The sequence below is a fragment of the Myotis daubentonii genome, chromosome X (assembly GCF_963259705.1).
Source record: "Myotis daubentonii chromosome X, mMyoDau2.1, whole genome shotgun sequence".
Taxonomy (NCBI): Eukaryota; Metazoa; Chordata; class Mammalia; order Chiroptera; family Vespertilionidae; genus Myotis; species Myotis daubentonii.
In genome coordinates, this window is record NC_081861.1 from 139,721,906 (window position 1) to 139,738,531 (window position 16,626).

Consider the following 16,626-nt stretch of genomic DNA (forward strand, 5'->3'; position numbering starts at 1 on the left):
GAAGTCCCCACGAATCCCGGGCAGCTGGTGGCCACACCTGAGAGTCAGCTGCCCCTGCCCGGGCCAGTCCTCAAATGTCACGGGGGCCCCGGCTGGTGTGGCTCAGTGGATAGAGCGTCGGCCTGTGGACTGAAGGGTCCCGGGTTCGATTCCCGGTCAAGGGCATGGACCTTGGCTGCGGGCACATCCCCAGTGGGGGGGCGTGCAGGAGGCAGCTGATCAATGTTTCTCTCTCATCGATGTGTCTAACTCTCCCTTCCTCTCTGTAAAAAGTCAATAAAATATATTAAAAAAAATTCATTTCACCATTTCATCCTAAACTAACTCTCAGGAATTATAGATAGATAGATAAATAGATAGATAGATAGATAGATAGATAGATAGATAGATATAGATATACCTGTATATATATATATATATATATATATATATATATATATATATATATGAAATTCATGTTTTAATAACGTCTGTTATTTTTATTACTAGAGGCCCGGTGCACGAATTCGTGCACCAGTGGGATCCCTCGGCCTGGCCTGTGGGATCAGGCCAAAACCGGCTCTCCGACATCCCCCAAGGGGTCCCGGATAGCGAGAGGGTGCAGGCCAGGCCGAGGGACCCCACTGGTGCACGATCGGGGCCGGGGAGGGACACGTCAGGGCTACAGGGGTGTGTCCGCCCGTCTCCCTCAGTCCCGATCGGCTGGACCCCAGCAGCAAGCTCACCTACCGGTCGGAGCGTCTGGTGGTCAGTGCACGTCATAGCGACCGGTCGTTTTGCCGTTCGGTTGATTTGCATATTAGCCTTTTATTGTATAGGATTTTTTGAAAAATAACATCTTCTAAAAGAATGTATTTTAAGCCCTTGCCCGTTTGGCTCAGGGCATAGAGCGTCAGCCTGCGGACTGAAGGGTCCCGGGTTCGATTCCCGCTCAAGGCCACATGCCCAGGTTGCGGGCTCGATCCCCAGTCGGGGGCGCACAGAAGGCGGCCGATGCATGATTCTCTCTCGTCATGGACGTGTCTCTCTCCCTCTCCCTCTCAAATCAATAAAAATCTATATTTTTTTAAAAAAAAATAAGAAAAGAATTTCTTTTGAAATCATGTGCGCCCTCCGTGACCTTCTGTGGCCCCAGGGGGACCCATCTTGAAAAAGGGGAACTTGGTGGCAGTGGGGGATCCATTGGGGAAAAAAGGCAGCCTATGTAAAACTTTAGACAATCAAAAAAAAAAAGTACAAAAAAAAATACAAAAAAAGAAAAAGAGGAACTCGTCCCTCATCCACTGCGGTTCTGGGTTTTGTAACCTTTGTGCCTGTAACTCAACCTACGGTGACAGTTTGCCGTTACCAGCCACCCTCCGGGTCCCTGGAGGGTTGGGGAACGTGGGGTTCGCATGTGCGATTGGGGGGCAGACGGAGGGGGGGCGTCCTCAGGAGACCTGGGAGCTGGCTGTCGCGGCTCTGTTGTTGTCGGTAGCTTTGTCCAAAGGCTGCAACCCCTCTGGTCCCTGCTGTCCAGCTTTCACCAGCTCCACGGATACAGCTCACCCAGGACCCCAACTGTAAGTCTGGGAAAATGGGGGGCCCCCTCAGGCCATGGTCTCTTGGGGGGTGAGGCCAGCCCAGGCGAGACACGTGTGTGCCTGGTAAAGACGCCGTTTTGCCATAGCTGGTGTGGTTCACTGGTTGAGCATCAACCTAGGAATCAGGAGGTCAGGGTTCGATTCCTGGGGTTGTGGGCTCCATCCCCAGTAGGGGGCGTGCAGGAGGCAGCTCATCCATGATTCTCGGTCATCATGGGTGTTTCCTTTTTTTAAAAAAAATGTATATTTGTATGGATTTCAGAGAGGAAGAGAGAGAGAGAGAGAGAGAAACATCCATGATGAGAGAGAATCATGGATCGGCCGCCTCCTGCACGCCCCCCACTGGGGATCGAGTCCACAACCCGGGTGTGTGCCCTTGAGTGGGAATCGAACCCAGGACCTCCTGGTCCATAGGTTGAGGCTCAACCACTAGGCCAGACAGGTGAGGGCTTGTTAATTGTCCCATTCATCTGTCTAGGCCAGTGATGGCGAACCTATGACACGCATGTCAGAGGCGACACGTGAACTCATGTTTTTGGTTGATTTTTCTTTGTTCAGTGGCATTGAAATATATAAAATAAATATCAGAAATGTAAGTCTTTCTTTTACTGTGGTTGCAAAGATCAAAACATTTCTGTATGTGACACGGCACCAGAGTTAAGTGAGGGTTTTTGAAAATGCTGGCAGGCCGAGCTCAATAGGTTCGCCATCACTGGTCTAGGTCGTCTGTCATCTGTCCTTCCATCCTATCTGTCATCTATCATCTATCTATGAGTCCATGTGTCTTATCTGTCCGTCTGTCTGTGTATCCATCCGTCCATCCACCCATCCATCCATCCATCCATCCATCCATCCATCCATCCATCCATCATGCATCTAACTATACCTGCTATCTATCTATCTATCTATCTATCTATCTATCTATCTATCTATCTATCATCTATCTCTATTATCTATCTGTCTATCTATCATCTATCTATCGTCTATCTATCTATCTATCATCTATCTCTATCTCTCTATCTATCTATCATCTATCTCTATCTCTCTATCTATCTATCATCTATCTATCATCTATCTATCTATATCTATCTATCTATCTATCTATCTATCTATCTATCTATCTATCTATCTATCTATCACCTACCCATCATGCATTTATCTGTCTACTAGAGGCCCGGTGCACGAATTTTTGTATGGGTGGGGTCTGGCTGGCCCACCCCAATCGAGCCAGGATGGCCGGAGGGAGGGGCTGCAGGTGGTTGGTTGGCCAGCCAGCCCGCCCCCTGGTCAAACTCCCAGTCAAGGGAACAATTTGCATATAGGATCATTTCTATCATCTGTCTTCTATCATTTCTTTATCTAGCATGTGTTTATCTGTGTATCTATCTTTCCATCTAACTTCTATCTGTATCTTACCTATCGATTCATCCATTCTTTCCTTCTTTGTATCTATCTATCTATCTATCTATCTATCTATCTATCTATCTATCTATCTTCTATATCTATCTATCTATCTACCTATCAATCTATCTATTTATCTATCTATCTTCTATATCTATCTTCTATATCTATCTTATCTATCTATCTATGTATCTATCTTCTATATCTATCTATCTATCTTCTATATCTATCTTATCTATCTATCTATGTATCTATCTTCTATATCTATCTATCTATCTTCTATATCTATCTTCTATATCTATCTTATCTATCTATGTATCTATCTTCTATATCTATCTATCTATCTATCTATCTATCTATCTATCTATCTATCTATCTATCTATGTATCTATCTTCTATATCTATCTATCTATCTATCTATCATCTATCTATGTATCTTCTATATCTATCTATCTATCCATGTATCTTTCTTCTATATCTATCAATCCATGTATCTATCTTCTATATCTATCTATCTTCTCTATCTATCTATCATCTATCTATCTATCTATCTATCTATCTATCTATCTATCTATCTATCTATCATCTATCTACCTATCTATCTATCATCTATCTATCCTGTATTTATCTGTCTGTCTTTCTATTCACTTATGCATCTATGTATGTCTTTCTCTTCTCCCTCTCTCTCTACCTACCTCCTCTGGTCTCCCCTCCCCTCCCCCCACCACACCCCCATCTGTTAACCAAATCTCTCCAACTATGAGCCCTATGGCGTCCTGTCTCGCCCCTGGTCCAAGTGCCTGAACCCCACAGAACGCCCTCCTTGCAAAGTCCCGTCTCACCTGCAGGCCCCCCTCCATCTGCCCCCCACCCCCTGTTTGGTGGGGGTTTGCTCTGTCCCTGCAGCTTGGCTCACGGTGATAAACGCATCCGCCCCGAGTGGCTTCCTGCCTCGCACGCCCGGAGGAGGCCCGTTCTGCACCTGCGACTCAGAGGCCGGGGCTGAGAGGGAGGGTGTGAGCTGTGAGTGTGTCTGGGGGGGTAATTTGGGGGGCAGGGGGAGGCATTCAGACCCAGAAAACAGCCCGGGCCTTGCAGACAGAAAGCAACACTCGCCCTGGCCGGTGTGGCTCAGTGGATAGAGCGTCGGCCTGAGGACTGAAGGGTCCCGGGTTCGATTCCCGGTCTAGGGCACAGGCCCGGGTTGCAGGCTCCATCCCCAGTCGGGGGCGTGCAGGAGGCAGCCGGTCCATGATTCTCTCTCATCAATGCTTCTCTCTCTCTCCCTTCCTCTCTGAAATCAATTAAAAATATATATATTTTTTTAAAAAAATAAAAATATGTATTTTTTCCCATGGATTTTTAGGGAGAATGGAAGGGAGAGGGAAAGACAGAGAGAAACATTGATGTGAGAGAAACGCATCGACGGGTTGCCTCCTGCACGCCCCCTACTGGGGATGGAGCCCACAACCCGGGCCTGTGCCCTTGACCGGGAATCGAACCCGGGACCCTTCAGTCTGCAGGCCGACGGTCTACCCACTGAGCCACACCAGTTAGGGCGATTGGTTGTCTCTTGCACGTGCCCCAATCAGAACCCAGGCCGGGGAGGAGCCTGCAACCGAGGTCCATGCCCTCGACCGGGAATCGGAACCCGGGACCCTTCAGTCTGCAGGCCGACGCTCTATCCACTGAGCCACACCTGCCAGGGCAATAAAAATATTTTTAAATATAATAATTTTCATTAAACGTGCTCCCATGACATAGAAAAGAGAGAGAGAGAGAGAGAGAGAGAGAGAGAGAGAGAGAGAGAGAGGAAGGGGGCTGCTATATATTTTGGGGGGGGAGGGGCTGTCTTTTTGGGGGGGGCGGGGAGGGGCTGCTGTCTCTTTGGGGGGCCGGGGGGAGGCCTGCTATCTTGCAGGAGCCACAGATCAAACAGTACTGGCCCGGGAGACACAGCCCAACATGCAAATCATGTGTCCGTCACCCTCAGCTTGGGTTGTGCAATCCACAGGCTAATGAACTGGGGAGACACGTCTTAGGTGTCTGTGGTTGGCAAGAGGGGGGCGGGGGGCGTCTCGCTCTGTGGTGTCCTGTGGGCTGAGGGCTCGGCCCAGAAGGCAGATGGGCCCATGCCCTGCCCCCCCCCCACCAACCCCTGCCCCCCTCGTCTTAGCTCGCCATCTGCCCTTGGGCGTCGCTGCCTGGGACTTTACTTTGAAATCAGTAGAACATCGCGTTCGCCTGGAGACGTAGGGCGCAGGGGAAGGTGCCTGGTGCCCGCCGAGGGAGGAAATGCCGAGGGCGGGCGAGAGCCGAGCAGGTGCGCCGGGCACCCAGGGGCCCTTCAGGGGCATGAGATGGTGCCCGGCAGGTGTTGCTCAGTGGTTAGCGTCGGCCTAGGAGCCAGGAGGTGAAGGTTGGATTGCCGGTCAGGGCACATGCCCGGGTTGCGGGCTCGATGTCTGTCGTGGTACATGAGGAAGGCGGCCGAGCGATGTTTCTCTCTCTCTCTCTCTCTCTCTCTCTCTCTCTCTCTCTCTCTCTCTCTCTCTTTCTCTCTCCTCTCCTCTCTCTCTAAAGGGCAATAAAAACATATCCTGGAGTGAGAAGAGTTGGTCAGGACAGTGTGATATTGGAGGACAGAATTATCCCTAGTTGTTGAGCATTAAGATAGATAGAGAGCCAAAACCGGTTTGGCTCAGCGGATAGAGCGTCGGCCTGCGGACTGAAAGGTCCCAGGTTCGATTCCGGTCAAGGGCATGTACCTGGGTGCCGGGAGCCAGTCCATCCTTGCTGTTTCAAGGGACCTGGCATATATGGCATACGGTTCTTAATATGTTTGCTCACCTTCTTGGCGCTGTGTTTAAACCAAGGTCACCTCTCCGAGAAAGGTTGTTTCCCCAGGTAGGGATTTTCCCCTGAAGTTAGGGAGGGAATAAAACCCCTCAACTAAGTGCCAGGCGGGTAATTAATCCCTTTAACTACGAACAATCATGCTTAAACTACATAATCTGCTGGGGTCCAACCCCAGCAGGTCCAGGGGTCCCCAAAGGTGTGGACGGAGTCGGCGAAGAAGAAATGACACGGAGACAGCGTTCAGTTGATCAGCAGCCTAGCCAGGATCTCCAGCCAAGTTCTGGTCTTGATCTCCAGAGAGGTTCTGCTTCAGATCTCCAGCCAGGTTCTGTGTCCATGTTGTCTTGCTAGGTTCTCCAGCCAGGCTCCGTCCAGGCTCTCCAGCCAGGCTCAGTCACCCGGTTCTAGTCAGGTTCTCTTGCCATGTTCTATAGTCAGGTTCAGTCCAGGATCTTTTGCCATGTTCTCTCCAGTGAAGTTCTTCTGTCTCCAGGCTCCATGTAGGTTCTGTCTTCTGAATTCTCTTCTAAGCTCTGTTTCTTTCTGTCTTGTTACATCTGTATTTATACCAGTTGATTCAATTCCATCAATCTCTATTCCAAAGGTTAGGGCGTTTCTTATCTCCATTCCAGGGAGTAAAGATTATGTAGCTTAAGCATGATTGTTTGTAGTTAAAGTGATTAATTACCCGCCTGGCACTTAGTTGAGGGGTTTTATTCCCTCCCTAACTTCAGGGGAAAATCCCTACCTGGGGAAACAACCTTTCTCAGAGACCTTGGTTAAAACACATAGTGCCAAGAAGGTGAGCAAACATATTTAGAACAGTATGCCATATATGCCAGGTCCTTTGAAACAGCAAGGATGGACCGGATCCCGGCAATAATCTTTACTCCCTGGAATGGAGATAAGAAACGCCCTAACCTTTGTAATAGAGATTGACAGGATTAAAATGAACTGGTATAAATACAGATGTAACAAGACAGCAAGACACAGAATTCAGAACACAGAACCTACACAGAACGTTCTCTAGAGACAGAAGAACTTCGCTGGAGAGAACATGGCAAAAGATCCTGGACTGAACCTGACTACAGAAATTGGCAAGAGAACCTGACTAGAACCTGGTGATTGAACATGGCTGGAGAACCTAGCAAGAGAACATGGACACAGAACCTGGCTGGAGATCCTAAGAAGAACCTCTCTGGAGATCCAGACCAGAACTTGGCTGGAGATCCTGGCTGGAGATCCTGGCTAGGCTGCTGATCAACTGAACACTGTCTCCGTGTCATTCCTTCTTTGCCGACTCCGTCCACGCCTTTGGGGACCCCTGGACCTGCTGGGGTTGGACCCCGGCACCTGGGTTGCGGGCACATCCCCAGTAGGAGATGTGCAGGAGACAGCTGATCGATGTTTCTCTCTCATCGATGTTTCTAACTCTCTATCTCTCTCCCTTTCTCTCTGTAAAAAATCAATAAAAAATATATTTAAAAAAAAGATAGATAGAGAAAGAGACAGAGAGAGATGGATGGATGGATGGATGGATGGATGGATGGATGAGTGGATGGATGAATGAATGGTAGGTGGATAGAGGGATGGATACATAAATGATGGATAGATAGATACATAGATACATAGATACATAGATGATAGATAGATGATGGATGGCTCAGTGGATGGATAGATAGATAGATAGATAGATAGATAGATAGATAGATCAGTGGATGGATGTTGGATTGATAGAAAGTCGATGGATGGATGGATGGATTGATGGATGAGTGGGTGGATGAGTGGATGGCTGGATGAATGAATGGTAGGTGGATAGATGGATGATACATAAATGATAGATAGATAGATAGATGACAGATGGATCAGTGGATGGATAGATAGATAGATAGATAGATAGATAGATAGATAGATCAGTGGATGGATGATGGATGGATAGAAAGTGGATGGACGGATGGATCGATGGATAGATTGATGTTGGATGGTGGATGGATAAGTGGATGGGTCAGTGGATGGCTGAATGAATGAATGAATGGCAGGTGGATAGATGGATGGAAACATAAATGATAGATAGATAGAGAGATAGATAGAGAGATAGAGAGATAGATGCATGATGGATGGATGGATGGATGGATGGATGGATGGATGGTGGATGGATGGGTGGATGGATGGGTGGATGGATGATGGATAGGTGGATGGATGATGGGTGGATAGAAGGTGGGTGGATGGATGGATGGATGGATCAATAGATAGATGATGGATGGTGGATGGATCAATGGATGGGTCAGTGGATGGATGGATGAATGAATGGTAGGTGGATAGATGGATGGATACATAAATGATAGAGAGATAGATGCCTGGTGGATGGATGGATGGATGGATAGATAGATAGATAGATAGATAGATAGATAGATAGATACATGATGGATGCATGGATGGATGGATGGATGGATGGATGGATGGATGGATCAGTAGATAGATAGATAGATAGATAGATAGGTAGATAGATAGATAGATAGATGATGGATGGATGGATCAGTGGATGGATGATGGATGGATGGATGGACGGATGGATAGATAAATGATGGATGGTGGATGGATCAATAGATGGGTCAGTGCAGGGCTGGATGAATGAATGATAGGTGGATAGATGGATGGATACATAAATGATAGAGAGATAGATGCCTGATGGATTGATGGATGGATGGATGGATGGATGGATGGATCATTGGATGGATGGTGGATTGATAGCAGGGTCGATGGGTGCATGGATGGATGGATGGATGATAGATACAGAGGTGGATGGATACATAGGTAGGTAGATAGATGATAGATAGATAGATAGATAGATAGATAGATAGATAGATAAATAATGAATGGATGGATAGATAGAAATTGTGTTAGAGGTTGTCAGGGGCTGTGGGGCAGGGGGAATGAAATGGGGAGGGACTGTTCACGGCTATGGGTCTCTTTTTAGGATGACGGTTAGGCCCTGGCCTGTTTGGTTCAGTGGCTAGAGGTTCGGACTGAGGACCGAAAGGTCCCGGGTTCGACTCCCGGCCAAGGGCACACGCCCGGGTTGCGGGCTCCATCCCCAGTAGGGGGCGTGCAGGAGGCGGCCGGTCCATGATTCTCTCTCCTCATGGATGTGTCTCTCTCCCTCTCCCTCTCCCTTCTCCTCTGAAATCATTTTTTTTTTAAAGGCTCCTGTTCTGACTCGTGAATCTCCATTTTTATTTATTCTTAATTTTTTTTTAAAAAAACTTAATCGTTGAAATTAATTTCTAAACGTGTATAAATATGGTCGGAGGCGGGGGTGGGGGGAGCTTGGGGGCCATGCAATCAGACCGTGGTCCCCGCCTCGGGGACGATACCCGATTCAAAACCACCCCAGCTGTAGACCCTTTGAACCAGGGACCCGTCTGGTATGTAAACGAACCCGCCATGAAGCCGCTGAGAGAGGAGAAAAAATAAAAGTGTGCAGAGATGTGGGCAGATACACCCGTGGGCCAACGCTCAGATCTGCAAACTTCCCACCTGTCACCTTTGAGGGCCTGTCTGTAGCAGATCAGCTGCTGGCCCAGCGCGTGGGGGCCCCCGGAGCCACCGTTTTGGGGTTTTTTTTTTGGTGATTTTTTTTTAAATTTTTCTTGGCTCATTTCATCATCTTTCCATCCGGCCACCTGAGCCCCCTCCAGGTCTAGGCAGCCAGCGCTGTGTCTGTGAACGTGAAATCAGCATTTTGCTGTGTGTGTGTGTTTGCCAGGGGCAATGTTTCGTTTTTTTAAAAAAATATATATTTTATTGATTTTTTTACAGAGAGGAAGGGAGAGGGATAGAGAGTTAGAAGCATCGATGATGAGAGAGAAACTTCGATCAGCTGCCTCCTGCGCGCCCCCCACTGGGTATGTGCCCGCAACCAAGGTCCATGCCCTTGACTGGGAATCGAACCCGGGACCCTTCAGTCTGCAGGCCGACGCTCTATCCACTGAGCCACACCGGCCAGGGCGAGGGGCAATGTGTTATCGGCTTGATTTTTGAAAGTGTTCACTGAGAATCAATTTATTTTTTTATTGTTGAAAGTATTACAGAACGGCCAGCTGGAACGGCTCAGTGGTTGGGCGTAGACCAATGAACCCGGGGGTCAGGGCACATGCCCAGGTTGTGGGCTCCATGCCCAGTGCGGGGGGAGGGGTGTGTGCAGGAGGCAGCCGATCCATGATATTCTCTCCTCATGGATGTTTCTCTTTCTCTCTCTCCCTCTCGCTTCCTCTCTCTCTGAAATCAATAGAAAAGTATTTTCAAAAAAAAATCCTATACAATAAAAGCCTAATATGCTAAGTGTTCGGTCGGCCGGTCGGCCGTTCAACCAATCAAAGTGTAATATGCTAATGATATGCTAAGGCCGCTCAACCGCTTGCTATGACGTGCACTGACCACCAGGGGGCAGACAGTCGATTGGTCGACCAGTCGCTGTGACATGCACTGACCACCAGGGGGAAGACAGTCGACGGGTCGACCAGTCGCTATGACGTGCACTGACCACCAGGGGGCAGACGCTTAATGCACAGGCATGGAAACATGGGACAGGCTGATGAATCTCAGAGGGAAAGGAGGAGGGGGTTACGTATACAAGGTCTTTGGTTGATCATCTCTCTGCCCCCCCAACCCACACCCCCCACCCCACCCCGACCCCCGGCTTCCCTCCGAGAACCCACACTCTGTTCCTGCGTCCACGTCTCTGGATCCACTCTGTTCGTCGGTTCATTTTGTCGATCAGATTCCATCTGTGAGTGACGGCGATCTCGGTATTAATCTATCATAATAATAAAAGCATAGGCCAGAACCGGTGTGGCTCAATGGATAGCGCATCAGCCTGCGGACTGAAGGGTCCCGGGTTCGATTCCGGTCAAGGGCATGTACCTTGGTTGCGGGCACATCCCCAGTGGAAGGCGTGCAGGGGGCAGCTGATCGATGTTTCTCTCTCATCGATGTTTCTAACTCTCTATCAGTTAGCGGTGATCAGGCAGGCAGGTAGAGTGGTTAGGGGCGATCAGGCAGGCAGGTGAGTGGTTAGGGGCGATCAGGCAGGCAGGTGAGTGCCGGGAGCCGGTCCATCCTTGCTGTTTCAAGGGACCTGGCATATATGGCATATGGTTCTTAATATGTTTGCTCACCTTCTTGGCGCTGTGTTTTAACCAAGGTCACCTCTCCGAGAAAGGTTGAATGCCCAGGTAGGGATTTTCCCCCGAAGTTAGGGAGGGAATAAAACCCCTCAACTAAGTGCCAGGCGGGTAATTAATCCCTTTAACTACGAACAATCATGCTTAAACTACATAATCTTTACTCCCTGGAATGGAGATAAGAAACGCCCTAACCTTTGTAATAGAGATTGATAGGATTGAATCAACTGGTATAAATACAGATGTAACCAGACAGCGAGAGACAGAACTCAGAACACAGAACTTAGAACACAGAATTCAGAAGACAGAACCTACACGGAGCCTGGAGACAGAAGAACTTCGCTGGAGAGAACATGGCAAAAGATCCTGGACTGAACCTGACTATAGAACATGGCAAGAGAACCTGACTAGAACCTGGTAACCGAACCTGGCTGGAGATCTCAGACAGAACCTGGCTGGAGATCCTAACCAGAACTTCGCTGGAGATCCTGGCTAGGATGCTGATCAACGGAACACTGTCTCCATGTCATTCCCTCTTCGCCGACTCCGTCCACACCTTTGGGGACCCCTGGACCTGCTGGGGTCGGACCCCAGCAAGTGAGTGGTTATGGGCTATAGGCAGGCAGGTGAGTGGTTAGGGGCGATCAGGCAGGCAGGTGAGCGGTTAGGGGCAATCAGGCAGGCAGGTGAGTGGTTAGGGGCAATCAGGCTGGCAGGTGAGTGGTTAGGGGCGATCAGGCTGGCAGGTGAGTGGTTAGGGGCGATCAGGCAGGCAGAGGCATTAGGGGTGATCAGGCAGGCAGGTGAGTGGTTAGGGGCAATCAGGCTGGCAGGTGAGTGGTTAGGGGCAATCAGGTAGGCAGGTGAGTGGTTAGGGGCAATCAGGCAGGCAGGTGAGTGGTTAGGGGCGATCAGGCTGGCAGGTGAGTGGTTAGGGGTGATCAGGCAGGTGAGTGGTTAGGGGCGATCAGGCAGGCAGGCAGGTGAGCGGTTAGGAGCCAGTGGTCCCAGATTGCGAGAGGGTGCAGGCCAGGCTGAGGTACCCCCTCTCCCTGCCGTGCACAAATTTCACGCACAGGGGCCACCTCTAGTCATAAATAAAAATACTTTTTTATTTATTTCAGAGAGGAAGGGAGAGGGAGAGAGAGAGAGAAACATCCATGAGGAGAGAGAATCAGGGGTCGGCTGCCTCCTGCGCGCCCCCTACTGGTTGGGGATGGAGCCCACAACCCGGGCCTGTGCCCTTGACCGGGAATCGAACCCGGGACCTCCTGGTTCCTAGCTGGACGCTCAGCCGCTGAGCCACACTAGGGGCGGGGCTTTCCTCACTCCCTGTTTCTGCGAACGACCACCTTCCGGTCTCTCCCTTCTGGGTGTCCATCCGCCGCACCCAGGGGACCCTGAGAAGAAGCAGGGGCGCCTGCTGCTATGGGGGTGCCCCCCTCTGGATGGCAGGGCCCGGGGCCGCCCCCACAAGTCTCTGCAGAATCTTTGCAGCGCGCACCTGGCCGGGCGGATGGGCTGTCGCGTGCGCACACTCAGAGCGAAACCGGGTAGAGTCCGCGGGGTGGCCGGGGGCACCTCGGTTTGAGGAACCGCTTTTGCACAGGGGGCTGGCTGGTGGGGACGCCTGACATGTGAGCGTCAATCCAGCCCCGTGTGTTTCCTGCGGGTGGAGGGTCAGGGAAGGACCCCCCCAGCGCCCCACTCCCCACACCCCAGCCCCCAGGCCAGCTGCCCTTGGAGAGGTTTGAGTGGCAGCAGGCGGAACCGCGCCCACCTCAGCAGAGGGAGGTTTTGGGGTCCCCTGTCTGTGCTGGAGGGTGTTTCGGGGAGGCCAGCTACTCCAGGGAACCCCAAACATTGTCATTTTTTTTCTTATAGATTTTTATTGATTTCAGAGAGGAAGGGAGAGAGAGAGAGAGAGAGGCATCTATGACGAGAGAGAACCATGGACCGGCCGCCTCCTGCACGCCCCCCACACGGGGGGTCGAGCCCACAACCCGGGCACGTGCCCTTGACCGGGAATCGAACCCCAACCTCCCGGTTCATAGGTCGATGCTCAACCCCTGCGTCTCGCCGGCCTGACATGCATTGATTTTATTTTTTTTAAGAGACAGCGAAAGGGGGAGAGGGAGAGTAAGAGAGGGAGAGAGAGAAACATCTAGGTGCCCTAGACCAGCCGGTTTTGCTCAGTGGATAGAGTCTCGGTTTGCAGACTGAAGGGTCCTGGGTTCGATTCCGGTCAAGGGCACGTACCTGGGTTGCAGGATCCATTCCCGGCCCTGGTTGGGGCATGTATGGGGGGCACCCAAATTATGTGTCTCTCTCACATGGATGTGTCTCTCTCTTGTGCTGTCTCTCCCCCTTCCTTTCCCTCTTTCTAAAAATCAATGAGGCCCTAACTGGTTGGGCTCAGTGGGTGGAGTGTCGGCCTGTGGACTGAAGGGTCCCGAGTTCGATTCCGGTCAAGGGCATGTACCTTGGTTGCGGGCACATCCCCAGTGGAGGGTGTGCAGGAGGCAGCTGATCCATGTTTCTCTCTCATCGATGTTTCTAACTCTCCATCCCTCTCCCTTCCTCTCTGTGAAAAATCAATAAAATATATTAAAACATATATATTTTTTTCATTGATTTCAGAGAAGGGAGAGGGAGGGAGAGAACCACGGATCGGCTGCCTCCTGCACGCCCCCTACTGGGGATCGAGCCCACAACCCGTGCATGTGCCCTTGACCGGGAATCGAACCCTGACCTCCTGGTTCCTAGGTCATCCCTCCACCCACTGAGCCACACCAGCCAGGCTGTGGCCGCCTCTCACTCCTGTGCCCTTTGCCTTTCAGATCGTCTCCGCGCAGGGCGCCCTCTCCAGGGTGCCCGCGGGGCCCGCGCGCACGCGCCCGCCAGGATGGACATCAACATTTCGCGCCCGGACAACGCCACAATCCTGATGCTGAAGAACCCAGCCATCGCCGTGGTCCTCCCCGTGGTCTATTCTTTCGTGGCCTTGGTCAGCATCCCGGGAAATTTATTCTCGCTGTGGGTGCTCTGCCGGGACATCGGACCCAAATCCCCGTCCGTCATCTTCATGATCAACCTGAGCGTCACGGACCTGGCGCTGGCGAGCGCGCTCCCGTTCCAGATCTATTACCACTGCAACCGCCACCACTGGGTGTTCGGGCCGCGCCTGTGCACCGTGGTCACGCTCGTCTTCTACGCCAACATGTACTCGTCCATCCTCACCATGACCTGCATCAGCGTGGATCGCTTCCTGGGCGTGGTCTACCCGCTGGCGTCCTCGCGCTGGCGGCGGCGCCGGTACGCGGTGGCCACGTGCGCGGGGATGTGGTGCCTCCTGCTCGCCGCGCTCTCGCCGCTGGCGCGCACCGACCTCACCTACGTGGTGGAGGAGCTGGGCATCGTCACCTGCTTCGACGTGCTCAAGTCCACAATGCTCCCCAGCGTGGCCATGTGGGCCATCTTCCTCTTCACCCTCTTCGTCGTCCTGTTTCTGGTCCCGTTCGTGGTCACCGTGGCCTGCTACACGGCCACCATCCTGCGCCTGTTGCGCACACCCGATACGCACGGGCAGGAGGGCCAGCGCCGGCGCGCCGTGAGCCTGGCCGCCGTGGTGCTGCTCGCCTTCGTCACCTGCTTCGCGCCCAACAACTTCGTGCTCCTGGCGCACATGGTGAGCCGCCTCTTTTTGGGCACCAGCTACTACCACGTCTACAAGCTGACGCTCTGCCTCAGCTGCCTCAACAACTGCCTGGACCCTTTCGTGTACTATTTCGCCTCCCGCGAGTTCCAGCAACGCCTCCGGCGCTACGTGGGGTCGCCCTGCTCCTCCTCGCGGCCGCCCGCGTCCCCCGGCGCCTTGGACACGCGCCGTGACAGCGTGTTCTCCGGCCGGACGCTGTCGGCGCCGTCGGTGTCCAGCTGCCACGGGGACGGGCTGGAGGCGGCGGCCGCGCGGCCCTTTCTGCAGAGGCAGGAGAGCGTGTTCTGAGCCGGGGGGGACTTGGGGGTGTCGGGGGAGACGGGGTGCCTGCGGGGAAACCGGCTTTGGAGACGGCCCCGCCCGCTCGGGAGCGGGCAGACTAGGCGGGGAGGTGGCGCGTGTGGGAGTCGCGCGCCCCAGCTGCGCGTTGGAGCAGCGCCTCTTGCTGCAAAGCCGGGCCCATCCAGGACCCCTTGGGGTTGGAGCCACGCCCCCCGCGCCTTGAAGCCACGCCCCTCGCGTTGGAACCACGCCCCCCGTGCGTTGGAGCCACGCCCCCCACGCATCGGAATTCACGCCTCCTGTTGCACGTCCGGACCTTCACTGACCCCTGCGCGTGAGAACCTCACCTCTGCTCCAAATCGGGTCCCTTCGTGGACCCCTGCCCACCGGAACCAGCCTCCTGCCAGTCGGAACCAGGCCTCCTGCTCCAAATGAGGGAGCTTCCTGGTCCCCTGTGCATGGGAACCATGGTTCCAGCTCCACATCATCTCCCTTCCTGGACCCCTGCCGATCGGGAACCATGCCTCCTGCTCCCAAATTAGGGCGTTTCCCAAACCCCTGCCCCAGGCTATGGGGGATGCGTGGTGCTGGGTTGGGGGTCCTTGGACAGAAGGTCCGCCCTGGAGCCTGCAAATGGAGAGCTAAGACGGGCCTTGGTGGCGGGATTGGGGCGCACAGGGAGGGGTGCGTTGGCGGGCAGGGTGTCTCCGGGGCAGGCGGCCTCGCCCCTGGAAATCCAAGCTGAGGATGGAGATCGGATCCTGCTCGCCTCTCCCATGGCTAAGGATGGAAACAGACACAACGGCACTGGGGTGAAGAGTGTCCCCCCAAATCCACGTCCACCCAGGACCTCAGTGCCGGGGTCCAGCCCCAGCGTTCCAGGGGTTCCCAAAGGTGTGGACGGAATCGGCCAAGAATTGAAGGACCCAGGCACAGCGTTCAGACCATCAGCACATCCAGCTTCTCCGTTTATTGTCCTGTTACATCTGTATTTATACCATTGGATCCTAGAAGCAGCCTCCATATGAGTCACCTCATCATCTGTTTTGGGTCCTCCCCTGACCCCCCACAGTTCCTTGTTTTATGTTTATCGTTTCTTATCTGACCTTTTGCCAAAAATCTTATCTCTGTCTAGCTCTGTGGATCTTCATCTTGTCTAGGTTGGCCTCTGTGTGTTTCATTATAAGGGCTAGTTTGTTGTCTCTGTTCCAAGGTCATTACCCTATTGTTCTACTCTAAAGCTGTCCTATATAATAAAAGACCACTGCTTTCAAACATTAAAAATTCCTGTTTATAGGGCTCAGAATTTGTGTAGAAAGCCTGTAATTGACGAGAATCCTGTTTATATTTACAACTGAGGCTTAATTGGTTGGCGTTTTTTGAATAAAACAGTCTAAAACCTGAAGTTGTATGTATATACTGCTAAGAAAACTGTCTAATTGTGGTAACACTCTTAAAATACACAATGATCATCCCGGGAAAGGATTAGGAACATGTAAGAAACTCTTGAAATAAAAGTAAATAGTCTTACTACATTTACTGCCGAGTTCAATCACCGAGATTACAGGCAGAAAGCTGTGAAATGACGGAAATACTGATA

The 16,626-nt window shown here is 51.9% G+C and overlaps 1 protein-coding gene across 1 annotated transcript; it reads left to right on the forward strand.

The window, feature by feature from the left end:
* Positions 1-13,896: 13,896 nt before the first annotated feature.
* P2RY8 (P2Y receptor family member 8) lies at positions 13,897-15,298 on the forward strand. The gene has a single exon (XM_059680296.1). The coding sequence runs from the start codon at positions 13,932-13,934 to the stop codon at positions 15,030-15,032; it is 1,101 nt and encodes a 366-aa protein (XP_059536279.1). The 5' UTR covers positions 13,897-13,931; the 3' UTR covers positions 15,033-15,298.
* The last annotated feature ends 1,328 nt before the right edge of the window (positions 15,299-16,626 follow it).